This window comes from Arabidopsis thaliana, assembly GCF_000001735.4.
Source record: "Arabidopsis thaliana chromosome 1 sequence".
Taxonomy (NCBI): Eukaryota; Viridiplantae; Streptophyta; class Magnoliopsida; order Brassicales; family Brassicaceae; genus Arabidopsis; species Arabidopsis thaliana.
Window position 1 is genome coordinate 19042568 of NC_003070.9, and position 24573 is coordinate 19067140.

Here is a 24573-nt window from a genome sequence, read left to right on the forward strand (position 1 = left end):
ACTGTAATTATATAAACTGAATTTAGTTAATAAGTAAAAGTGTTAAAACAAAACAAGAAAAAAACAAGAGACGAAGGATATGTCAGTTTAACCAAGGGATGGCCAAAGTGGTCGGAGCTGACGATAACATCTCCGAAGGGAATCCAATGAAAGGACTCGTGCGGCTTTTTTCATCATTTTTTCTCTTTTCTTTTCTTTTCTTTCTCCACACAATTCCTTTTAAGAGCAAAGTTAATAATTACAAGTTATAACGAATGTATAAAACTATATCTCTATATATAGAGTAGGTAAGAAGAAGACGACACAATAGCTACGTTGATAATATCTACGTGAATTATTAATTCGTCTTTCCCATCATTTTAATCTTTTCGAATTATTGCTACACAAAATCTTCAGACTTCAATAATGTGGATAAATGATAACATATGACGTACGAATCTCATGATTGAGAATTAGAAACTTACACCTCTACGTGCATAATTTATTCGTTTCGACGTCAATTAATAGGTTACTTGAGACTGTACAACATAGATGGGAGAATCTGCAGTACAGAAAAATCATAATGTTTTGCTAATATATTTTAGAAGATATTACACTTGCAATATTTATTATTATTTTTTTTTCGTTTTTTTCCAACGAGTAGCTTTGTTACATGTGTTAAATATATTCATTTAAACAGATGGAATTTTGATTACCTTAAGAATTTTCTGCATAATTAAGTTCTGTTAAACTCTAACTATTGTATTTCTGTTGATTTTTATTTCATAATATTTTACTCTTGTGTTTATCAATTAATAACATTTCTTCCGTACATGAAACCGTGTTAAATGTCAATCAATTAACCTTTTATCCAAAGTACTTTCACAAAATAAAAAGTAAAAATTTTAAACAATTTTTAACGGCGTATTTGGAACTGAGGTTACTCCTAATAAGTGGCCAAGTCCCAAGTATGTAGGCTCATATGGCTAAGGTGGCCTAATTTCAAATCACACTCAACGAAGTTCTTCCATAGGTTACGTACAATATTATACTAGTTCTCATCATAAAGTAGTTTTAAGGTTAAAAAAAACCTACGTATAGGTGGTGGGAGTACTAGTTACTAGCTAGTATAAGAAAAGTATTCGTATACATATTTGTGTGCAAGGAAGATCTCGCACGGGTGCATATTATCACACACGTACAAACAAAAATCCAATTAGGTACCTAAAAGCTACAAATCACCTTGGAATGAGGATTTGATTCGAGTCCGTATCAATTTCTTTTTGGTTTCTCTTTTTGTCTTTGTATTATTATTAAATTATACGTCGTCCCAAAATAAACACCAAAAAATCATTAAACTATGAAATAAAGTAAAATATTATTAACTACATTGCTAAGATAATCAAGTAACCAAATAAATAAAGCTAATCGTACGTTTATGTCAAAGCTAATCAAACTTTACAAGAATCCTAGGTTCCATTCTCCCCTACAAACAAACACTACATGTGAAGTGTATAAATATAATGGGCTTGTAACAATCCGTAAGTTACCCATTAAGGCCCAATTACAATAAATATCAATTTCTCTCAAATTGTTTCAAATTTAAAAATAAGTGGCCAAAGTTACGAAACCAATCCAATCTCTTCTCCGTCGTCGTAACCATGTCTTCAATCGTCGAGCACGTCGTTCTATTCAAGCTCAACGACGACGACGTTGACTCCGGCAAGATCAACTCCATGGTCAACGGAATCAACGAACTAGTCAATCTCGACCAAGTGCTTCACCTCTACTGCGGTTCAATCCACCGCCTTATCACGACCACCGCCTCCGACTTCACTCACGTCCTTCATAGCCGTTACAGATCCAAAGAAGATCTCAACGCTTACGCTATACATCCCGATCACGTTCGTGTTGTCAAGGAATCAGAATCGATTCGCGAAGATATCATGGCCGTTGATTGGATCGCCGAACAAGCTCCGGAAGCCCTAGCACCGCCTCTTGGTTCAATTGGTAAAATCACGCTTCTTAAATTGAAAGAGAATGTCATGGAAGAAGCGAAATTGGAGATTATGGAAGTGATGAAGGAGAAATTTGAAGGAATTGATCAGATTACTGTTGGAGAAAACTTTTCTCCGGGGAGATCTAAAGATTTCTCTATTGGATCGATTTCGTATTTTAGGGATTTGGGTGAAATTGAGGCTGTGGATGATCAGATGAAGTTGCAGAATGATAAGATTCGTGATTATGTTGATGATACCATTGTTGTTGAGTTCAATGTGCCGTCTTCTTCATAAGTCTTCTAAGTGTACCTGTAAAATGCTCCAATTTCATTCCTTAACCGAAATTTTAAACCAGTTTGGTCTCCGGTGTAATTTCGTCGATTACAGTCGTCGTCGCCGCCGCCGCCGCCGTATGTATTAAATAAAATCTTTTTTTATTCAACACATTTAAAAGCTCATTTACGTCGGTATTAATCATATTAGACCAAGACCAACTCGGTTTCATAAGAGTTAAGATGAAACTAGAAGCACGAACACTACACACCGTTTTCATCAACCCCAACTGAGAGATAAACGGCAAGGCTTTCGCAATTGAAATTCTCACAGTGGTTAAAGGCACTTGGATCGATGGTGCCTTAGGCTTCATTCATCATCTTGCTACATAACCGTAGAGGAAGACGAATAGGTTTGATCTGCCGAGGTAATAATTAAACTGCAATTAGGTGAGTTCATGCTTCTTCTTCTTTTAACTGTTTCTTGATTTTTAGTAATCTTCAGGAAGCCCTTACATCTAATTTTAGTTGTTCTATCTCTTTCCATTACGATATCTGTTTTGAGTCTCTCAAAGGGCTTTTCTTTCATGTGAAAATTTCTAACATTTCTTAACTGGAACTTAAAAGGAGTATTTTGCAATTTATCAGTATTTTGAGAATCGCATCCAGATTAGGTTGATACAATTTATCTCGTTTTTTCACTCGAAATTAGATGGTTGTTTGTGGGACTTTCAATATTCAGTCTTGGTAAATTTTGATGATGCAGATTATATATAATTGCGTGAAGAAAAGAGAAATGGTGGGTGGCAAGAAGAAAACCAAGATATGTGACAAAGTGTCACATGAGGAAGATAGGATAAGCCAGTTACCGGAACCTTTGATATCTGAAATACTTTTTCATCTTTCTACCAAGGACTCTGTCAGAACAAGCGCTTTGTCTACCAAATGGAGATATCTTTGGCAATCGGTTCCTGGATTGGACTTAGACCCCTACGCATCCTCAAATACCAATACAATTGTGAGTTTTGTTGAAAGTTTTTTTGATTCCCACAGGGATTCATGGATACGCAAACTCCGTTTAGATTTGGGTTATCATCATGATAAGTATGATCTCATGTCATGGATTGATGCTGCGACTACGCGTAGGATTCAGCATCTTGATGTTCATTGTTTTCACGATAATAAGATACCCTTGAGCATATATACATGCACGACGTTGGTACACTTACGACTCCGTTGGGCTGTCTTGACTAATCCCGAGTTTGTTTCCTTACCTTGTCTGAAGATCATGCATTTTGAAAATGTTAGCTATCCCAATGAGACCACGTTGCAGAAACTTATCTCAGGCTCTCCAGTTCTAGAAGAATTAATACTCTTCAGCACTATGTATCCTAAGGGAAACGTTTTACAATTGCGCTCTGATACGCTAAAGAGACTCGATATCAATGAGTTTATTGACGTTGTGATTTATGCACCTCTACTCCAGTGTCTGAGGGCTAAGATGTACTCAACAAAGAACTTTCAGATCATCAGTTCGGGTTTCCCTGCCAAACTAGATATTGATTTCGTCAATACTGGTGGGAGATACCAAAAAAAAAAAGTGATTGAAGATATCCTCATCGATATTTCGAGGGTCAGGGATCTAGTTATTAGTAGTAATACTTGGAAGGTATACATCTTAACATTTGAGCATATTTGTTTAAAAATATTCCTCCACAAAAGTTTCTCACCGTAACATTTTTTTGTTCACTTATGTTACCAGGAATTCTTTCTATACTCAAAGTCAAGACCATTGCTCCAGTTTCGTTACATATCCCATTTGAATGCTAGATTTTATATATCTGATCTTGAAATGTTGCCAACGCTTCTTGAGAGCTGCCCAAAACTTGAATCTCTCATATTGGTAATGAGTAGCTTTAACCCTTCTTGAGAGCTCCTATTTACACATATTGTTTGAGATAACCTCTTATATGTATCTCTCTACTCAATTTGTTTTCTTTTATTTATTCTTTTGTTCCTGTTTTTGCAGGAAATGGTCAAGAACCAATCCACGCGACGTCATGGGGAGAAGCGAGAACCAAATGTGATGGTTTCAACAGTGCCTTGGTGTTTGGTATCGTCGCTCAAGTTTGTGGAATTGAAACGTTCAATCCCAAGGTATGAAGGAGAAATGGAGCTAGTAAGATATGTCCTGACGAATTCAACAGTCCTGAAGAAATTAAGGCTCAATGTTTACTACACGAAGAAGGCAAAGTGTGCCTTCCTTACAGAACTCGTTGCAATACCAAGATGCTCTAGCACATGTGTAGTCCTTGTTCTTTAATTACTTGAAAGGTATTGATGAACTTTTCGTTTAAGGTCAATCTTTTGGTCGTTAAATTAGTTGATTTTCGGAGGCTTTGAGCCACATGTAAATTTTGCAGTTAAGTCCTTCTTATGCTGGTTGCTGCTCATGTAATAATCATCAATCACCAAGTTTGTTTCGAATTTGATGGATACTTCCACCAAGTCGCTGTCAAATATTTTGTATGCTCCCATGGATAATTATTTTGTATTTTTGTAACTGCATGGTGATTCCTTACATTTCAGGCTTGTTAGCTTTGCAATTTTGTTATTTGTATTTTGGTTTGAGTTAATTACGAGTTGGATTGTTCTTCTTACCTACTTTATGGTTCCTCTGAATAATCTATTCGTAGTCTTATCAAAACCAAATCCAAAAAAGTACTTGTGAATCTATTTCCTTTTTAATTATTGCGTTCATAAATGAAAATGACACCATTTTTATCATAGTGAGGAGCTCAAATTTCAAAACTTTTGATCCGAGACATCTAAGTGTACCGAAATTTGAAACGGGTTATGTCTCCGGTGTAATTTCGACGGCGGATTTCGTCGATTACAGTCGTCGCCACCGTATATTAATACACATTTGGAAGCTCAAATAATGGGCTTCTTGCTTGAAGCCCATTGACGTCGGTACTATTGTATTTGCAATGATTTTAAACGTCGTCGTACAAGTAATAAATCAGAACCCCTAAAACCCTTTTCATCTCTCCGGACACTTCTTCTCCCGACACTTTCCTCTTCAAATCCCAAACGGCTATCTGACTTTGGAAGAAAGAGAGATTCAGAGTGGAGAATATTATGGAAGGAACTTTAGATGAAGAGAATCTAGTCTTCGAAACCACCAAAGGTATCAAACCAATCAAGAGTTTCGATGACATGGGGATGAATGATAAAGTTCTTCGCGGCGTTTATGACTACGGTTACAAGAAACCATCTGAGATTCAGCAGAGAGCTTTGGTTCCGATTCTCAAAGGACGAGACGTCATAGCTCAGGCTCAGTCCGGTACTGGTAAAACCTCTATGATTGCTATCTCCGTTTGCCAAATCGTCAACATATCCTCCAGAAAGTACGTCTCTGTTTTCCCCTGAGATTGAAAACAAATAGTAACCCTTTTTCAGATTTCCAATTTAGGTCACTAAAATTTATCAGAATTACATGATTAATGATCTTGCTTTGTAATTGAGTTGAGGAACACTTATCTGTTTCTCCAATTTGCTAATCTACTTGGTAATACATAGTTAATGATCTTGCTCTGTAATTAAGATGCAGAGCACTAGAGACTGCCATATCTGTTTTCCAGTTTGCTATTTTATTTGGTATGTAACACATGGTTAGTGAGGAACACTTTCTTGACACTATAATGTTTGTTTTCCGATTTACTAAATCCATTTATTACTACATGTTACTGATCTTACTTTATGATTAGTTAGGAACACTTACTTTTAGGCTGCAAGATCTGTTTTTTTACCGCTTTACTAATTAAATGGTTAGATTCATTAGGATGAGGAAGGTTTACTTAAGGCTGTGTGGTATTTTTTTTTTTGTTTCAAGGGTTCAAGTCTTGGTGTTGTCTCCATCAAGAGAGCTGGCTTCACAAACAGAGAAGACTATACAGGCTATTGGGGCACATACCAATATTCAGGCGCATGCTTGCATTGGTGGTAAGAGCATCGGTGAAGATATCAAGAAGCTAGAGCGTGGTGTCCACGCTGTGTCTGGGACACCTGGTCGAGTTTACGATATGATAAAGAGAGGAAGCTTACAAACTAAAGCTGTTAAACTTTTGGTTCTGGATGAATCAGATGAAATGCTGAGTAAAGGTTTGAAAGACCAGATTTATGACGTTTACAGAGCTCTTCCACACGATATTCAGGTTTCGATCTCAATTGTTTAAACAGTAGTAATAATTAGTAGATCCTAGTTTCTATGATAATATGAAGTTAATACGGTTGGTTTATAGGTTTGCTTGATTTCTGCTACTCTTCCTCAAGAGATTTTGGAGATGACAGAAAAGTTTATGACAGATCCTGTGAGGATTCTTGTGAAGCCTGATGAATTGACTCTTGAAGTAAGTTTTTCCTTCTGCCATTTTTATGCTTTAAGTTTTAGTTTTATCATGAAATGCATCAACCTTTGGTTTTATAGGGAATCAAACAATACTATGTTGATGTTGATAAAGAAGAGTGGAAATTCGATACTCTTTGCGATCTTTATGGAAGACTTACTATTAACCAAGCTATTATCTTCTGCAACACAAGACAAAAGGTAAAAGACTCTTGTTCTTAAGCTCTGGTCCCTCCACTTTTGTCGATAATATTATACCTTTGATCTGCGTTTTTTATATATATGAAAGGTTGATTGGCTTACTGAGAAGATGAGGAGTAGCAATTTCATAGTCTCATCAATGCATGGAGACAAACGTCAAAAGGAGAGAGATGATATCATGAACCAGTTTCGGTCATTTAAAAGCCGTGTTTTAATCGCCTCAGATGTATGGGCACGAGGGATCGACGTTCAAACTGTATGATCTCTCTTTCTCTCATTCTCTGTCTTTTAACTATCAATGTCACAAAGAAACTCCATGTTGACATTAAAAACTCTTTATGTAACTAGGTTTCTCATGTCATCAATTATGATATACCCAACAACCCGGAGCTATACATTCATCGTATAGGACGAGCTGGTCGTTTTGGTCGTGAAGGTGTTGCCATTAACTTTGTAAAATCTTCGGATATGAAAGATCTTAAGGATATTGAGCGACATTACGGTACTAAAATCCGCGAGATGCCAGCTGATCTTGTCTAAAGATGTTGTTTCCTTGAAGCTGAAGTTATAGAATCGGTTTTGAAAGAAGTTTTGTTCTTCAACTATCCATTGGTTTAGACTTAGGCACAAGCTCTTTGAAAATGTATACCTCACTTCAGTCATTTCTTTTGTACCAACCAAAATAATATTATTGTAGCTATTTTATTTTCTGAAAATCAACAAATTGTGTTTGGCTAAAGGCTTCGTGATGAATCCAAAATTGTTCTCATTTAGAAATTGTATGATGCTTTGGTTTGATGGAATTTATCGATGTAGTAAGAAATTTTGGTTCGGTTAAATCCGGTTAAAGTAATTGACGGTAACGGTAACGGCAATTGACGGTAGATATATACACGGCCACGGCGTCTCCGTATACAGAGGAAGTTTCTCTGATCGCCATTTCCACGTCGTACTAAGCTTCTCTTTCGCCATCCGTTTTAGGCAACGAAGACGAAGATCATGAAAGGGCTTACGAGGCTTCTCAATTCTCTTTCGCGACATACAGCTTCCGTAACTTGTTCTCCATCTTCTTCTTCTCTTCTGATATCACGTCGCTCTCTGTTTATCTCGGCGGCGACACACTTTCCGGTGAATTTCTCGGAGTCGATAACAACTAATGCTTCTCGTAACTGTTCGAGATCTTCTTCATTTCCCTTCAATTGGATCGGTATGGTAATTTCTAGGTCGCTAATCTTCACATTTGTATATCAGTAAAATGTTAAAAGAGTAGTCTTTTTGTCACATGATTCTTGAAAATGAAATCTGATGGCTTGAAATTGGTGTAATGAGCAGAGCAAAGGAGGACAATGTTTATCCAAACACAATCAACACCAAACCCCTCTTCTCTAATGTTTAGTCCTGGTAAACCAGTTATGGAGATTGGAAGTGCTGACTTCCCTAATTCTCGCTCTGCTATGAGTTCACCTTTAGCTAAAGCCATTTTCGCCATTGATGGTATTCCTCGTCTTTTGCTACAACATACAATTGTTTCCTCCTCATATAATCCGTGTTTTGTGACTAAGATTGTCTCTGTTGATGCAGGTGTAGTTCGAGTTTTCTATGGGTCAGATTTTGTTACTGTAACAAAGTCAGATGATGTAACATGGGATATACTCAAGCCTGATATCTTTGCAGTGGTAATGGACTTTTACTCTTCTGGTCAGCCTTTGTTTCTCGACTCACAAGCTACAGCTGCCAAGGATACCGCTATTCATGAGGTAGGCTGCTGCCAATGTTTGCTAGACTTAGACTTTTAAAAAGCCAAATACTAATCAATGATTGTTTCTCAGGATGACTCTGAAACTGTAGCAATGATTAAGGAACTCTTGGAGACGCGTATCCGACCATCAGTCCAAGATGATGGAGGGGACATCGAGTATTGTGGATTCGATACGTAAGTTTTTTATTTGAGTTAAAAGCAAATGTTCAATAAGATCGGATTTATCTTTATCAAAGCTATTTGTTTTGGTTAGGGAAACTGGTATAGTGAAGCTTAGAATGCAAGGAGCTTGTAGCGGTTGTCCAAGTTCATCTGTTACTTTGAAATCCGGAATTGAGAATATGCTTATGCATTATGTTTCCGAGGTAAAGCTGATAAGGAGATGTCCTACCATTTATCATTTCTGTTATTCTTTTGCTGTTGAGGGAGAATCATGATCTTGTTAATAGTCTACTCTTGTTCTCTAATCATTACTCACCAAAGCGTTTGTGCAAAACACAGGTCAAAGGTGTTGAGCAAGAATTCGATGGTGAAGAGGAGGGAACATCTTCTGGTCCAATGGAGTAGAGTAACAGAAATGCATCACAAAAAAACTTGAGATTTGTTGCTGCTCTTCAATATACAGAAGAAGAATAAACTAGAGGTACATTAGTTTTGTCTTCTCCTGAACCTGGAAGCCTCAGAAAACTATAGACTACTGGAAAACATGGAGTTGTCTCATATAACCCAATAATTGAAATTTTTACGGTTATATACTTATATGGCTTCTAGTGAGCGTTCACCAAGTGTAGCTGAAAGGGTAAAGATTTGTTGCACAAAGTTAAGTAGAAGTTTTTGCTGATTTGAAGTTATATAAGGTTTGTGATCGCATCGATGATTCAATACATTAACAACGGGTTTTATAGATTTAATCAAATATGATCCTTACAAACCACACTGAGAATAGTTATACGACATAGATACAGTTGCTGGTTAAATAGCAAACTCAGTTACGGCATATCTTGGCGGTAGGCATTGTGACACAGACTGGAGCATACTTCTTCTTGGCAGCTTCTGTTCCTCTCTTTGGCTCATCGTCTGCCATTGCCACCTTAGCTAAGGAGCACACAGCTGCAGCTGCAGCTGTGAAGACAAGATCCCTCCTCATCTTCATGCTCTGTTCTTGCTTCTTGTTCTCCAAGCTGGTTGTGTTTTCACTCCCGGAGGCTTTGACCACCGTGAGGCTTCGTCTGCTGTTGCTGGAGATGTTTGCCGGAAGGTTTGAGACGGTAGGGAGAAATGAAGATGTCATGGTCATTGACGCCATTGCAATTGGTAAGTTGGATTCCCACGTGTGATCTCTTTATCTCTCTCTGTTTCTTGTTTATCTGATGACTTGGTGATGGATTGTGTTTTAAAAGTTGGGGATGATCCAGTTCCTTATCCAAAATATGAATTTATAGCAAATGGGTTTTTGCCACGTGTCTCTGTGCTATCCTTATTTTCCAAACAAAATGAACACTAGAAGCTTTCTTTCTTGTAGTGTCCGGAAGAACTAGGTCCATTCTTGATTCTTGGGCAAAAAAGGTCAAAAGCCCAATTCACTTCTTCGAAAGCCAAAACGGACGAGTAGTCACTTTAGTCAGTCAGTGGTCACGACCTTTTTCTGGCCCAAACAGAAACTAATAGAATTAAATTAGGTAGGTGCTATTATTCCATTTTCAAAACAATATAAAAAGGGGTTATTGCTAAAATAGGATCTTTTTAGACAAAAAATTTGAAATTAGGCACTTGTCTATTTGACTTACAAGAATAGGTATTTTCATGTATTTGAATTGACGAATTTGCCCTTGAGTTTTTCTTCTTCTTCATGCTTCTTCTTCTTCATCGTTCTTCTTCTTTCTTCTCTTTTTTTTTTTTCCAGAAACTGTAAATCCATTTTAATCATTAAAATTTAGAGAATCCAAACAAAATATTTGGTGGATCTTCCGTTTCGATTCGTAATAGTGAAGACAAGATAATAATTTCGGTTTGAAATTGAATTTAACAATTGAATTCCAATCAATTGAATGAATCCAGTTAAAGGAGTTTTCATAAAAAAATCTAAACCCTAAGATAATGTATATGGAACCCATGGATTCTAATCATAGACTTTCATCAAATCAATTTTGTGATAGAGAAGAGAAGAAGAAGATGAGCTTCGCAGGAGACAGAGGCGCTGCGTTTCCTCGTCGAGATGTTAGTGTTTTGATGTCATCTATCGCTTCCTCTGTACTCTTTTGCAATTGTTGCTTTGTGGAGATGATAGATCTGGATCTGTGACATTGTTCTTGTTCAATATAATTGTTATGTGACCAGTAAGAACTAAAATCAAATCGAGTAGTAGAACTGACCTTTGAATGATAGATCTGGGAAATTTTTTGGCTAAGATTCGCCAGTTCGTTTTAGTCTGGAATTATAAACAGAGCTCTCCGTTTTAGTCTGCAATTAGCTCGTTCACTAGTTCGAAGACGATAGAGTAACAATGACGATGAAATTGAAGAAACGACATAAACGTGAGGTTTTGTCTGCAACAGAGAAAATAATAAAGATAATCAATTTATCCAAACGATTCACTAAGGGCAAAGAAGTAATCTCATCTTAGCAAAAGTCCTCAAATTCGTAAGTCATTGCGAAAGTACCTAAATCTATATTTTTTCAAGTTTTTGTGGTTTCCTGGACAATTAACTCATATAAAAAAGTACATAGTTATTTTTTAAGGGTTACCCATTTTTTTTTATTTTTTATTTAACAAGGTTACCCATTTTTATTAGAGCAAAACTAGTAGTTTTGTTACAAAACATTAACAAAATGAACATAGTTTTGTTTTCGAGCCTTTTTAAAATAACCTTGTATATGCATAGTTTACTGTATAAAATATAAATTGTAGTAAACAAAGCAATTTTATTTTATAAGTTTGATTTACTAGCAAGAGTTTTAGTCTTTTAGAATTCAAATACACAATTATTACACTCTAGTAACAGTCTAAGATTTGGTATATCGATCAAATTACTTCATGATTATACTCTTCTTATTATGATGAACGAATAGAATTTCATGTCGATAATGAAAATATTTTTCCCGAAGCTATTGTATCACTTCTAAACAATGTTGTGCCAATGATTCGACTACGACTAAATTTTAAAATGGAAGATTTTCAATTATTTTGGAAATTTTAGTTAACAATATAAAAAATATGACAACAAAAAGATAAATAATCATATATATGAAAGTTGGCCAACTCTCTCTATATGAATGACACGTCATCACACAAGAAAATGACATGTGTTATTTTATATTTTTTAAATTAAAACTTAAATTAAATAAGCAAATTAAATGTATCATCAATACTAATTTTAATTGATTTCTTCAAAATAAAAATAAAAAATAAAAATTCTGTTAATAAATTAAGCACTACTTACATTATATTATTTTTATTTTACTAATTTTTTATTATCAATAATCACTATTTTAATGACTAAATTTTTTTGCGTTGAAGTTGTTTGCTACCTAACCTCTTATTAGTTTAGTAATTTTATTTTGAGTCTTTGATAACATTAACATTCAAGTTTTTTCAAATAATAAACCTTTGAAACATTAGACCTACCAAATAATTTAATACATGATTATTTCTCTTATATGGATATATGCAATAAGAGAAGATCTAAAAATATTGACTTAAATGTACTTTAATTTTTGCTTTCTTTTTATTTTTTTCATATGAATACGCTTAAAATCTTGTTTAGTTTATATCAATTTTATATATTTAATCATGAGCTTATAACAATGTTGTTGATTATTATATCAAGAGAATATATAAGACCAGAAATAGTTTATTTGTAATTAAGTTAGACAATTTTCAAATCATCCAAGATACGATCATTTTTCTAATATTGATATATGCAATGACAGAAAATCTAAAATTGTTGACTTAAATGATATTCAATTTTTGCCATCTTCTTATTTTTACATATGAATATTTTTCAGATTTTATTCAGTTGATGTCAATCCAAACTTTAATCATGAGCCTATCACAATATCGTTGAAGTACATAAAACAAAGAATTGATTTATTTATAATCGAGTTAAGCAAATTTTAAACCACACAAGTAACATAGTTATACATAATTCTATCAGAATATCAGATATTGATGTTATATGTATTCATGAAGTGAAAATATTAAAATTTTATAAATAATCAGCTTTATAAATAAATTAGTCACAAATGAATCTAACCATAAAAATTGTAACTAAATATTATGGATCTAATTTTATTAACAATACAAGAATAAACAAAGAATAAACAAAAATTAGCAAAAATATCAATCAATGTATATATTTTTTTTAACAATTTTCAAAATAAATCCACGCGTAGCGTGGATACTCATCTAAATTAATATCATTTAACAATTAACAAAAGTTAGTGACGAAAAATTAAAGTTCTCATATTGCATTAAACCATCCATCAATCCCACTCTTAATTAACTATCTTCAAAATAAAAGAAAAAAAATACAAATCATGTTAATGTATCAAACACTACTTTTATTTTATTTTGCTATTTTTTATAGTCATTATCTGATATTTGTAACTTAGCTGTTTGCTATTTAACATTTTTTAGTTTAGTATTTTAACTTAATCTTCTCTTATTATTACATTTTTTGGTTTACATGATATATGATTTTTTTTGTACCTTATGATAAATTGGTAACATTAATAATGACATACACATTTTTCAAGTAAGTTTTTTTGTGATCTTATATATACCAAAGAATTCAATACAAGACACTTTCTCCAATATGGGTATATGTAAATGCAAAGAGAGATACCTAAAAGTGTTGACTTAAATGACTCTTTAATTTTTTGCTTTTTGTTTTCTCTTTTGGTATAAAACTTTTGAAATAAATGAGTAGATAGTTATACATTTGTTATTCAAATTATTACAATTCAATATTTAGTCATGAGCTTATCATGATGTGACTAGAGTACTAGATTAGGAAAATACATGGAATAAGGAATAGTTTGCTTATAATCAAGTTAGATAAGTTTCAAACCACATAAGTAATATAATTGCATAACATTGTATTATATATTGTTGTTGTAATATTTTATGATAGTTAAAAAAGAATATAATCTTGGATATATAGATAAGAAGATTTATACATGAAAAAAGTATAATTGATTTTTGAATCAAAGGTAAATCTAACTAAAAAAAAATAATTATAGAAAATAAATATAATTTTATTAACTATATAATAACATACACAAATATGAACATACATTACCAATAAAAATAGTTAAAATATAATTATTTTTAAACTATTTTCAAAATAAACTCACGCGTAGCGTGGATACTCTCCTAGTATTAATAATAAAGATCAAACTTGTAGTTAAAACACTTAACACTAAAATTAGCTGAAATAGCTAAGAAAAATAGTTGTCAAATGTGGCATAGCTTGTGGTTATAAAAATTATGATAGAAGATGTGGCTTCTGGCTATTGCTCAATGTTTTACAAAGTAAGCATGCCATTGCTTCCGAAGAGAAGATGTTGTAGGCAAACATGTTGAGACAAATGATGAATTGATCAGAAAAAAATCGAGACTTTATCTTTCAAACATGATGTCAGAGATGAAACTTTTAAGTACGACTTTGAAAATGTGCATTCTGTTAAAGAATAAATTGATGGTTTGTACTTTGTAGAATTCATCAAAAAAAAAAATGAAGAAGACAATTTAATTAAAATGAATATATAATTTATAAATTAATCATATCTATAATAAGAAGAACTTGTGAAATTTTTATACTGTATGTAACACGAATAATTCTTAAGAAACATATATATTTTATTATTTACCATGTTTTGTCATTTATGCAGGAAAATTAAATACCATTACACAAAATTTAACCTTATACAAAAACCAAAAATTAGGCACTGTTTTGAAAATAAGAAGTTGAGAATTTTTAAAACCTCATTTCCCAAAAATAATTTTTCACATATCACTATTATATTTTGAATATTGAAATAGACTCTAAAGAAAACATGACTCGAGTAAACAACCACTACTAGTCGTTGACAAAATAAGAAAAGAGACACCCACTAGTCACTATGTATTAATTAATGGATATCGTAAAAAAGATCCAATGAGGTAAATGGCAGAGTCGTAATAAAAGAGGGAAGCAGCGGTTTCATCACGAACTTAACACAAGACAGCTTTTATTTGAAAATGGCTCCACTTCACGAGGCTTCTCTTTCTCCATTATCTCTCTCTCTCGCCGTAGGCTTTACTCGAGAACCAGACCCAAAGATCACACCATTATATATAATATACACATTGGATTATAAAAAAGCACAATCTTTGAATGATTTCTCCAAGGTTGTCTCTTTTCTTCTCTGCTTTCGAGTGATTCTATTTTCCAACGGTAACAAAAGGGTTCTTCTTTTTTCAAAATCCGACAGAGAAAGATCAGAGCTTTCTTCTTCTTCTGACAATCATCATCATCAGATATAGAGACAAAGACAACGACTAAGAAAGAGACTTTCTCTGCTTTATTTGTTAAAGTCGGCGGTGAATAGTAATGGAGAGACGTAACGAAGCGTTGATGATTAGGAAATCGAAGTGGCAGTACCCACAAGTGGGTTCTCCGACGCCGAGGATTCTTCAGTTGCCACGGAGGCATAGTGTTCGACGAAATGCTTCAAAGGGCTTGAAGACAACAGTTTCTTCGTCGTCTCAGAAGGATCGGAGAGTGAAACTGGAGGTTTTGTTTCATCAAGAGAGGACTTTTGATCGGGGGGCATCGATTGTGATGGTGAATGATAATGGTGGTGAGAAGAAGGATGAAGAAGAGGGAAGGAGAAGAGGGAAAGTTGCAGATGGGAGAGAGATTGGTGTGTCTGGGTTGTCTTCTTCTTCTGCGGTTGATGAAGTTGAGGAAGCTAAGTGGAGGTTTCAAGCGGAGATGTTGAGATCAGAGTGTAATTTGTTAAGAATAGAAAAAGAGATTGCTTTGAAGAAGATGGAGAGGAGGAAGAAGCGAATGGAGCGGACGCTGAGATCTGCTGTTCTTACTCTTCTATCTGTAAGTCAAATTTGGTTTGTGTGTTTGTGTTTGTGTTGTGTGAGAGTTTTGAGTTTGAAGCTGTTCTATGTTGGTGTTTTTTGATTTAGGGGAAAGAGAGAATCTCTGAAGGGACGAAAGAGAGCAAGGTTTTGGAAGATGAGATAAGCTATTTGGTTGAGAAACTGAATGAGTTAAAGTCTCCAAAGGTTAAGGACATGGAAGCTAGAAACTTCAAACATAATTTTGATAAGCAAGCTTCTGTTTTAAGAAGAGAGCTAGAGAGGTTCGATGAAGCAGTTTCCGAAGAGGTTTGTGTCAAAGGGATTCAGAAAATGGCAGAGGCTAGCTTCTCCGTCCATTCTGATCAAAACGCTCTTAGGAACAATAATGGAAATGTGAGTGTAACAATTCTCTCTAAATGGCCTAAGTCCTTTTTAGCATGGTTCTGATTTTGATATTTTGACTGCAGATAGATACATTGAGTAGTAAAATGGAGGCGTTGTCAAAAGGGGTTTTGTTGGAAAGAATGGAGAAAGAATATGGATCGAGTCTCGTTGCACCGTCTTCAAGCTCTGTACAAGACATGTATTGTAAGGTAAATTTGTGAAAACGAATTCTCTAGTCTATATATGAGCTCAAATGAAGTTTGTGAAGGTTAATGTTTACGTTTTGCAGGGAATTAAAGCGCATGAGGAAAAGAAAGACTGTTCTAGACACTGCAAAGTAGTTATGAGGAAGATTGCGGATGAAGTAAGAGCTGAAGCAGAGCAATGGTCACAAATGCAAGAGATGTTGAATCAAGTGAGAAAAGAAATGGAGGAACTTCAATCTTGTCGTGATTTCTGGCAAAACCGCGCCCTCGAAGCAGATTCCGAGATACAAAATCTACATTCCTCTGTAAGATAAAAATTACACACCATAGGTTCTTCTCCATATAGCATAAGTCGGTGACTCAACTAATGTTGAAATCCTTTATTATTGACTCTGTTTTAGGTTGAAGGATGGCGAAGAAAGGCGTTATCATCAGAGGCAAAGTTGAAAAACCTACAAGCAGAGGTTTGCGGATTACAAGAAGAGATCAAGAGACTGAGAAAGGAAGATAAGTTAGAACCAGAGAAGAACAAATTGCCATCAGAGTCAGAGAAAAGGGTATTGATTTGTCGGTTAAAAGAAAACCGACATAGCAACAATGGAGATTGGTCCAAGTACAGTGAAGGAAGAACAACAAAACCGTCGAGCTCGAGACCGCCTTTGAGGGAAGTTAAGAACAGTTCAGTCATAGCAAGGCAGAGAAACTCCAATATCATGAAAATGTAACCTTATTTTTTCTGACAAAAACCGGTTTTTGTTTCTCTGGTTAATAAATTTACGAATTGAGTTCAAGTATTGGTTTTTTGTTAATGAATAAACGTACGGACGAGAGAATAAGAGGAGTCAGAGTCACACACTTGGTTGAGAAATGTCCCGTTGGAAAACTCTAACGAACTCTCCTAAAAATGGCGCGCTTGAAACCCAAAAACAGAACAGGAAAAATAAAAAGGCAGAGAGGCTAAGAATATCTAAGTTTTGAAGAATTCAAACACAGAAAGAAAAAGAGAGAAAATAAATCTGAAAGAAGAATGAGCAGCGAAGAAGAGAAGACAGTGTGTGTGACAGGAGCTTCAGGTTACATTGCTTCATGGATCGTTAAGCTTCTTCTTCTCCGTGGTTACACCGTTAAAGCCTCTGTTCGTGATCCAAGTCTGTCTCTTTTCTCTATTCAATCTCTTCCAAATCTTGTATATAACGGATCTAATATAGTTTCTCTTAGGTTTAAATAGAAGAGTCATGTTCATGATTCGGATTTAGATTTTTTAATGAAATTTGAAGAAAGATGAGAAACAATTAAAGATCTTGTAATTTTCAAATGATTCAAGATTCATAGATTTGTTTACTCTGTATATATGGTTCAATGGAACAGATGATCCAAGGAAAACAGAGCATTTGCTTGCATTGGAAGGAGCAGAGGAAAGGCTTAAATTGTTCAAAGCAAACTTGTTAGAAGAAGGCTCTTTCGATTCAGCAATCGATGGTTGCGAAGGAGTTTTCCACACCGCATCGCCATTCTATCATGACGTCAAGGACCCTCAGGTGTCTCTCTCTCTCCCTCATTTTGGCGCATACTCTTGTTATGGATCTACCATTTTTGATTGATTTGTGGTTTGGTTTTTTCGCAGGCTGAGTTACTTGATCCGGCAGTGAAAGGAACAATCAATGTTCTAAGCTCTTGTTTGAAGACTTCCTCGGTTAAGAGAGTCGTCTTAACCTCATCGATAGCAGCTGTTGCTTTCAATGGAATGCCTCGAACACCCGAAACCATAGTTGACGAAACTTGGTTCGCCGATCCTGACTATTGCAGAGCTTCCAAGGTAAATCAAAATGAATTCTGGTTGCGTGATGTTGAAGTTATCACTCTGTTTTTGCTGAATCACTATTTTTCTTCGTCTCAAAAGCTATGGTATGTACTCTCGAAGACATTAGCTGAAAACGCAGCGTGGAAATTCGCAAAAGAGAACAATTTACAGCTGGTTTCGATAAATCCGGCTATGGTGATTGGTCCTCTCTTACAGCCAACGCTAAACACTAGTGCTGCTGCAGTACTAAGCTTGATCAAAGGTAAAGAAAAAATACATAAGCATTGATTTGATTCAAAGACTTACCTAATATTAAACATTGGCTTACATTTTCAGGAGCACAAACGTTTCCTAATGCGACGTTCGGGTGGGTTAACGTTAAAGATGTAGCGAACGCTCATATTCAAGCGTTTGAGAATCCAGATGCTGATGGGAGATACTGTTTAGTGGAGAGAGTTGCTCATTACTCTGAAGTTGTTAACATTTTGCATGATCTTTACCCTGATTTTCAACTCCCTGAGAAGTTAGTGTTTCTTTTTAGTGTCTCTTTTTTGTCTTTCTAGAAATTGATAATTAAAAGACAAGATCTTTGAAAATAATCAATTAAAATTTTTGTTGTAGGTGTGCAGATGAAAAGATATATATTCCAACATATAAAGTGTCTAAAGAGAAAGCAGAGTCTCTTGGGGTTGAGTTTGTGCCATTGGAAGTTAGCATTAAAGAGACTGTAGAGAGCTTGAGAGATAAAGGGTTCATCAGATTTTGAGTTCTATCCACAAAACGAAAACTCAAACCTGCCAGAACCAGACTTGGATATGTTTGTGTTTTACTCCCAAGTTTTTTATTTATTTATTTATTTATTTTTATTTTTTATTTTTTATAACTTAATTCAAATATGGAGTGTGTTGCCTTTGATATTATGAGCATTATTTCATCATCTTGGACTGATGGAATTAAATTATTATTATTTTCATTCGGAATTTGTATTGGAATGAAGTTTCCTTTTTAAAGTTGTTACAATATAATAAAGCCAATTGTCAATTTTATTAACTTTATCTATTTTTTTAGTCTTAGCAAAATTATAAGGTCTACATGTATGTACTTAACATTTCTACAAATAACAAATAGTATAGTAAAACCTCTATATGCTTTGGATGTATGTTATTAAAATTTGTAGTTTTAGACTTAAACATTTAATATTTAGAAGAGAAAATATATTTTTTGACAATGAATAACAAAGATTATAGAATTCACATATTTAAAAGATATACATAAACTCAAAATTTATAAATAGTTACATCAATCAATCCTACTATATTATTTGGGAAGTACATTTTAAATGTAACCTTAATTTTTGTAAGTAATTACATAGGTATGCCATTAGAAATAAAATTTTAAAAAGTAAATTAATTTATCTCTTTAAAGATTAAAAAGTCAAATACTAATTTAATTAATTAAATTAATTAAAAAACGAAATACATTATTAATTTCCAAAAATAATAGCCAATCAAAATCAACATATAAGATGTGATATCTAAATTTTAATTAATTTAATTTAATTAGAAAAACGAAATACATTATTAATTTCCAAAAAAGTAACCAATTAAAATCAACAAATTATATTTGGTATCTAAATTATCATATTAATTTTTTTATTAATTATTATAGTTCACTTCTCATCTTTATATGATTCTATTTTTGCGGAAAAATAATATCATCACTATAAAAAAATAATTAGAGTTTTTTCGCATATGCCATAATTTGAATTTTTAAAAACGAATATAAACTGTTCAATACATGAAATAATATTATAACAGGTGAAAAATAGATTTAAGAAAACTTTCTACTGAGTAACGGGACATAATTTGAAATATTTATATTCAATTTCATACATATTATATAGAAAATTTATAATCTTATATACTACAATAATTAATAACATATTAGATGTGATTCAATTTTTAATACAATCTGGAAAATCTTAGAATTAACGGGTTTAGATCGATATTAATACAAGATAGTATACTACAGGTAAAACTCTTAAATTAACAATCAAACTACAAGTGTATAATCTTAAACACTAAACAATATAGATCATATCAACAAAACATATACAACTCACAGTTTACTATACATTTAAAATCAAATAAAATAATATCATATATTTTTAAATCATCTTTACAATACAAGTTTTTAGTTTAACTAAAATATAAGCCTACCTGCGGTATACTGCAGGTTAATCTCTAGATTATAGGGCTTATTGGAAATACATTATTAATTTCCAAAAAAGTAACCAATTAAAATCAACAAATTATATTTGGTATCTAAATTATCATATTAATTTTTTTATTAATTATTATAGTTCACTTCTCATCTTTATATGATTCTATTTTTGCGGAAAAATAATATCATCATTATAAAAAAATAATTAGAGTTTTTTCGCATATGCCATCATTTAAATTTTTAAAAACGAATATAAACTGTTCAATACATGAAATAATATTATAACAGGTGAAAAATAGATTTAAGAAAACTTTCTACTGAGTAACGGGACATAATTTGAAATATTTATATTCAATTTCATACATATTATATAGAAAATTTATAATCTTATATACTACAATAATTAATAATATATTAGATGTGATTCAATTTTTAATACAATCTGGAAAATCCTAGAATTAACGGGTTTAGATCGATATTAATACAAGATGGTATACTACAGGTAAAACTCTTAAATTAACAATCAAACTACAAGTGTATAATCTTAAACACTAAACAACATAGATAATATCAACAAAACATATACAACTCACAGTTTACTATACATTTAAAATCAAATAAAATAATATCATATATTTTTAAATCATCTTTACTATAAAAGTTTTTAGTTTAACTAAAATATAAGCCTACCTGCGGTATACTGCAGGTTAATCTCTAGATTATAGGGCTTATTGGATCTAAAGACGGATCATCAAAGATTTCTTAAACTGAAGCAAAATATATTGAATATTCAAATATCTATCTGTTATCAAATTATAAACAAATAAGTCAATTTAATATTTTATATACGAAATCAATTAAATCTTAATCACATAAAAATTAGTTTTTAATTTTTTATCGCAATATCAATGTTTTCTTATCTCTATAGTATTTTTGCAAGACTTTTTTGGTGGATTTGGATAAAAGTGCATTCGGGTCATATGGTACATTCTCCTATCAAATAAATATGGTGCACTCCTATGTTATTAGCTAAAATATTTAGATTATAATTCAGAGTCATATCATTAATAAAACTAATATTAATAAAATAAATGATTTTTTAGCAAGACGGATTTGGAGGGACGGGTTTTTGAATCAACATTAATAAAAAAGTAAAATATAATTAATCCACCGTTTTAATATGGGTTAAATCTTTAATTTATTATTTTCTAAGACCACTAATATTAAACATATCAAATCATCCTAATTTAGAAAAAATTATATAAAACCAAAAATGTTATGTGGTATGTATAATGTTACTATATATAAAATTAAACTATAAAATATAAATGTATTAGAGAATGATACAATTTGCAAAACTTTTATATAAAAAAAATAATTCTTAAATTTTAAAAATTACTACTTTAATAAAAATCATGGGACGGGTAAATAAATTAAAGAACGTGTTTTATTTTGGAATTGGGTTATATGGTTGATGTATTTGAATCAATATTTATAAAATTTTAAAATATTATTAATATGCTATTTTAATAGGGGTTAAAACTTCAGTTTTTTTAACAATTGTCTCATGAATTCGTGGTATAGCGTTACTTAATAACAATTATAAACGGTAAAATATAAATATTTTGTAAAAATAAAATTTGCAAGTTTTAATATATATTACTTTTAAAAAATAAATCGTCCCGCGGTATACCGCGGGTTAAAATCTAGTCGTTGTATTTAAAAAGCATATACGACTATTGAAATAAAAATTATGCATATTCAAAATTTGAAAACTTACATAAAATTTAAGCAATATTTATGAAAAACACTAAAAACAGATATATGAAAGTTTCAGGACTATATTTTTATATAAGGAATATAGTCCACAGTATTCTTTTTTTTTTAAATTACTTTTATTTAAAAGTCTTCCAGTATATAGTTTGGCTTATTTTTCTTTGTAATGAAGGGAATTAACAAAAAAAAAAGATTCAGATGATCCAGTTGCTATCATCCTTAATCTCTGTTTCCTCCGACCATATTTGCTGCACATGTTCCCACACAAACCCTTCTCCTTCCTGCAATATTTCAATATAAGTTTCAATCCTCAAGAACCAGAAGAATCTACTCTTTATACTAATAGTGCTCTTAATCATCTCTTACCTTTGAGGTGAATTTGACAGTTGTTGTGCAACATTTCCTCTCATCCCCTGCAATATCCACAATATCATTGATTACGGAAGATATTAATATTGGATGTGAGTGTAACATATTAAGGATTTCTAGCTTTAACTACCAGTCTGCTCCCATTTATCAAGCTTTACTATCCAAGTCCCTGGAGTTGTGTCTGTTGCCAAGACCTGATCAGTCCAAACACGAAACTTCTTCCCTTTTTTGTCTCCATAGTACTTGCCAAGCTCATCAATGGTGTCTCTGAGAGACTTTTCAGCACCAGATGGATGAACAAAGACACCAGAAGGATGCTGAAGTGGTTTGACAAAAGATAAAATAATCATTTAGTCGATAAAGTAAGAATTTGCAGATACAGAGAGAAACAAGGTTATTATACTCACACATGAAGCTTTGAGACTTGATGTGTATGTCGTACAGTTCTCAACTTCACCTCGTCTCCATCTCTCGTAGAACAAGAAAAACTTCACAACCTCATGACCCGGGTTCACATTATCCGCCTTGCACTCCAAGAAGTCAGAAACATCTCTTGGAGAAAGATTTGGACCAAGCTTAAAGTGACCAATGGCTTGTGTAATCCCACCCGCACACCTCTCACTCGCATGGATTATATTTGCATTGTCTTTCGCATTTTCAGCATACCACTCCAACAACTCTTCTTGAGCATTGCTTACCTATGAATACAAGAGAAGATTCAAAACATGGAAACAGAATTGCAAAACGGATGATCAAGACTGCGTAAAACCAACCATGACACCATAAACATTGGGAATGGTAAATAGTTCAGTATCATTTCCAGAGTCCCCACAAGCAAGAGTGTTGATAGGGAGCTTTCCTTCAGTCTTGAGCTTCTTTAGCAGATAAGCAAGAGCTTGTCCCTTTCCTCCACCTTTTGCTAAAACATCGAAAGCGTTTCCTCCACTGAAAATGAATTTGACATCAACCTGAAAAATAACGCAAACATGTTGTGTAAAATAATAAACAAATTATCACAACAGATCAGGCAAAACAATCTTACCCCACGTTTCTCTAACCGCGGAGATAGCTCTTTCGTCACTGCCTTAACCTTACTCTTGTCAATATTAAAGCTAAGCTTGTGTGGCCTCTGTTCTGTTTCACCCTGCATTCAATGATCACACTCTAAGGACAAGTAAACATCTGAGTAAATATTTAGATAGAGACTTTGTTATGTTTAAGTAGAAAGTGTACCTGAAGAGTTAACTCAGGGAACTTGCTGGTTTCTTCTTGGACGATTCCTCGGTCCCATTTCTTATTCAAGATTTCAACCCAATTATCATCAGGAACCATTGAGTTACCATAAGCTATCTCAGTTCCTACAGAAGTAATGATAACATCAGGGGTTAACAAAGGTTTCTCTTTTCTCAGTTTCTTGTACATTGTTTGAGCTCTTCCTGTTGAGAAAACAAGAAGAGAGTCGTGTCGATAAGCGTCTTCCCACAATGAATTAAACCTCAATAGAGCTAGATTCTCAGGATCTTTATGATGATCAACCTGCAAAATCAAAAGCAAAAGAAAAAACTCAAAATCGTTGTTCTGTTCTTAACAGAGGAAGAATCAAGATTTGCGTTTTTACCATGGTTTCGTCAAGATCGGAGACTATCATTAGACGAGGAGGAGATGTTAACCGCTCCATCATTACAATCTAAGATTAGATAAACTTTAGATCATTGGAGTCATAAAGATAAGTTTTTTTTAATATCAAATCGAAGGAAACGATTCAAAAAATGGGTTCCTTTGACCTAAAGATCACAGCAGATTTGGATTCGTAAAAGGAGGAAACTTTGACGATAAGATCTAGAGGTAAAGGGTATTTGAGATTGAGAAAAACCTGAGGAATGCGAAAGCAAGAATTGGTTTGTGATGAGAATGAATTTGAGAGAGCAAGAGTGCTAACGCAGCGAGCAGAGCGGGGGAAGAACAAGTCAATTTTTTCCTCATATTAATTTAAACTTTTTTTATTTTATTTTATTTTTTTCCACGAAATATTATTTTGTTTATGACTTATGTTGTCAATTTTTCCACGTTGTTGTACTTATTTAATTAATTAAATAATAGTATATATTTACAAT

General features: G+C 33.2%; 9 protein-coding genes and 3 long non-coding RNA genes across 21 annotated transcripts; 8 read left to right on the forward strand and 4 right to left on the reverse strand.

Moving 5' to 3' along the window:
- The first annotated feature begins 1595 nt into the window (after nucleotides 1-1595).
- On the forward strand, nucleotides 1596-2386 carry DABB1 (dimeric A/B barrel domainS-protein 1). The gene has a single exon (NM_104014.4). The coding sequence runs from the start codon at nucleotides 1641-1643 to the stop codon at nucleotides 2271-2273; it is 633 nt and encodes a 210-aa protein (NP_175547.1). The 5' UTR covers nucleotides 1596-1640; the 3' UTR covers nucleotides 2274-2386.
- A 105-nt stretch (nucleotides 2387-2491) lies between these two features.
- Nucleotides 2492-4951, forward strand: AT1G51370 (F-box/RNI-like/FBD-like domains-containing protein; the record flags this gene model as incomplete). Of its 3 annotated transcripts, NM_001198267.1 has the most annotated exons (5): nucleotides 2492-2701; nucleotides 3018-3920; nucleotides 4014-4154; nucleotides 4281-4408; nucleotides 4475-4951. In NM_001198267.1, 4 exons carry the CDS (start codon nucleotides 3048-3050, stop codon nucleotides 4572-4574), a joined length of 1242 nt encoding a protein of 413 aa, NP_001185196.1. In that variant the 3' UTR covers nucleotides 4575-4951. The 3 variants fall into 3 exon arrangements, with proteins under 3 accessions (NP_001185196.1, NP_175548.4, NP_974001.1); NM_104015.4 differs by having other exon boundaries at nucleotides 2645-2701; nucleotides 4281-4886; NM_202272.1 differs by lacking the exons at nucleotides 2492-2701; nucleotides 4281-4408; nucleotides 4475-4951 and having other exon boundaries at nucleotides 3048-3920; nucleotides 4014-4258.
- Nucleotides 4952-5104: 153 nt separating this feature from the next.
- On the forward strand, nucleotides 5105-7647 carry AT1G51380 (DEA(D/H)-box RNA helicase family protein). 4 transcript variants are annotated; one of them, NM_104016.3, is made up of 6 exons: nucleotides 5105-5661; nucleotides 6147-6468; nucleotides 6556-6663; nucleotides 6741-6860; nucleotides 6949-7116; nucleotides 7209-7647. In NM_104016.3, exons 1-6 carry the CDS (start codon nucleotides 5393-5395, stop codon nucleotides 7398-7400), a joined length of 1179 nt encoding a protein of 392 aa, NP_175549.1. In that variant the 5' UTR covers nucleotides 5105-5392; the 3' UTR covers nucleotides 7401-7647. The 4 variants fall into 4 exon arrangements, with proteins under 4 accessions (NP_175549.1, NP_001322293.1, NP_001322292.1 ...); NM_001333484.1 differs by having other exon boundaries at nucleotides 6741-7116; NM_001333485.1 differs by having other exon boundaries at nucleotides 5269-5661; nucleotides 6556-6860; nucleotides 7209-7621.
- An 83-nt stretch (nucleotides 7648-7730) lies between these two features.
- NFU5 (NFU domain protein 5) lies at nucleotides 7731-9527 on the forward strand. Its single transcript, NM_104017.4, has 6 exons — nucleotides 7731-8067; nucleotides 8193-8354; nucleotides 8442-8617; nucleotides 8690-8793; nucleotides 8873-8984; nucleotides 9121-9527. Exons 1-6 carry the CDS (start codon nucleotides 7860-7862, stop codon nucleotides 9184-9186), a joined length of 828 nt encoding a protein of 275 aa, NP_175550.2. The 5' UTR covers nucleotides 7731-7859; the 3' UTR covers nucleotides 9187-9527.
- On the reverse strand, nucleotides 9107-9355 carry AT1G07733. The gene has a single exon (NR_139301.1). It is a non-coding gene; the product is annotated as an other RNA (long non-coding RNA).
- On the reverse strand, nucleotides 9456-10015 carry AT1G51400 (Photosystem II 5 kD protein). The gene has a single exon (NM_104018.2). It carries the CDS (start codon nucleotides 9923-9925, stop codon nucleotides 9605-9607), a length of 321 nt encoding a protein of 106 aa, NP_564589.1. The 5' UTR covers nucleotides 9926-10015; the 3' UTR covers nucleotides 9456-9604.
- On the forward strand, nucleotides 9572-9791 carry AT1G07737. Its single transcript, NR_139302.1, has one exon. It is a non-coding gene; the product is annotated as an other RNA (long non-coding RNA).
- On the forward strand, nucleotides 9626-10968 carry AT1G51402 (uncharacterized protein). Its single transcript, NM_001123994.2, has 2 exons — nucleotides 9626-9933; nucleotides 10776-10968. The coding sequence occupies exons 1-2, from the start codon at nucleotides 9771-9773 to the stop codon at nucleotides 10793-10795; spliced, it is 183 nt and encodes a 60-aa protein (NP_001117466.1). The 5' UTR covers nucleotides 9626-9770; the 3' UTR covers nucleotides 10796-10968.
- AT1G07743 lies at nucleotides 10152-11164 on the reverse strand. The gene is made up of 3 exons (NR_139303.1): nucleotides 10992-11164; nucleotides 10407-10914; nucleotides 10152-10280 (listed from the first exon to the last, which is right to left on the reverse strand). It is a non-coding gene; the product is annotated as an other RNA (long non-coding RNA).
- Nucleotides 11165-14904: 3740 nt separating this feature from the next.
- AT1G51405 (myosin-like protein) lies at nucleotides 14905-17199 on the forward strand. Of its 2 annotated transcripts, NM_179460.2 has the most exons (5): nucleotides 14905-15716; nucleotides 15806-16093; nucleotides 16168-16293; nucleotides 16374-16595; nucleotides 16692-17199. In NM_179460.2, exons 1-5 carry the CDS (start codon nucleotides 15213-15215, stop codon nucleotides 17013-17015), a joined length of 1464 nt encoding a protein of 487 aa, NP_849791.1. In that variant the 5' UTR covers nucleotides 14905-15212; the 3' UTR covers nucleotides 17016-17199. The 2 variants fall into 2 exon arrangements, with proteins under 2 accessions (NP_849791.1, NP_001321986.1); NM_001333487.1 differs by lacking the exon at nucleotides 16692-17199 and having other exon boundaries at nucleotides 15018-15716; nucleotides 16374-16645.
- Nucleotides 17153-19147, forward strand: AT1G51410 (NAD(P)-binding Rossmann-fold superfamily protein). Its single transcript, NM_104019.3, has 6 exons — nucleotides 17153-17438; nucleotides 17659-17828; nucleotides 17915-18106; nucleotides 18191-18353; nucleotides 18428-18614; nucleotides 18713-19147. Exons 1-6 carry the CDS (start codon nucleotides 17318-17320, stop codon nucleotides 18855-18857), a joined length of 978 nt encoding a protein of 325 aa, NP_175552.2. The 5' UTR covers nucleotides 17153-17317; the 3' UTR covers nucleotides 18858-19147.
- Nucleotides 19148-22030: 2883 nt separating this feature from the next.
- Nucleotides 22031-24422, reverse strand: SPP1 (sucrose-phosphatase 1; the record flags this gene model as incomplete). Of its 4 annotated transcripts, none has more annotated exons than NM_001333490.1 (9): nucleotides 22031-22371; nucleotides 22457-22503; nucleotides 22590-22776; nucleotides 22867-23157; nucleotides 23233-23427; nucleotides 23502-23603; nucleotides 23693-23995; nucleotides 24078-24146; nucleotides 24333-24416. In NM_001333490.1, the coding sequence occupies 8 exons, from the start codon at nucleotides 24138-24140 to the stop codon at nucleotides 22285-22287; spliced, it is 1275 nt and encodes a 424-aa protein (NP_001322120.1). In that variant the 3' UTR covers nucleotides 22031-22284. The 4 variants fall into 4 exon arrangements, with proteins under 4 accessions (NP_001322120.1, NP_001322122.1, NP_001322121.1 ...); NM_001333489.1 differs by having other exon boundaries at nucleotides 24244-24416; NM_001333488.1 differs by having other exon boundaries at nucleotides 24078-24422.
- Between the last annotated feature and the right edge of the window lie 151 nt (nucleotides 24423-24573).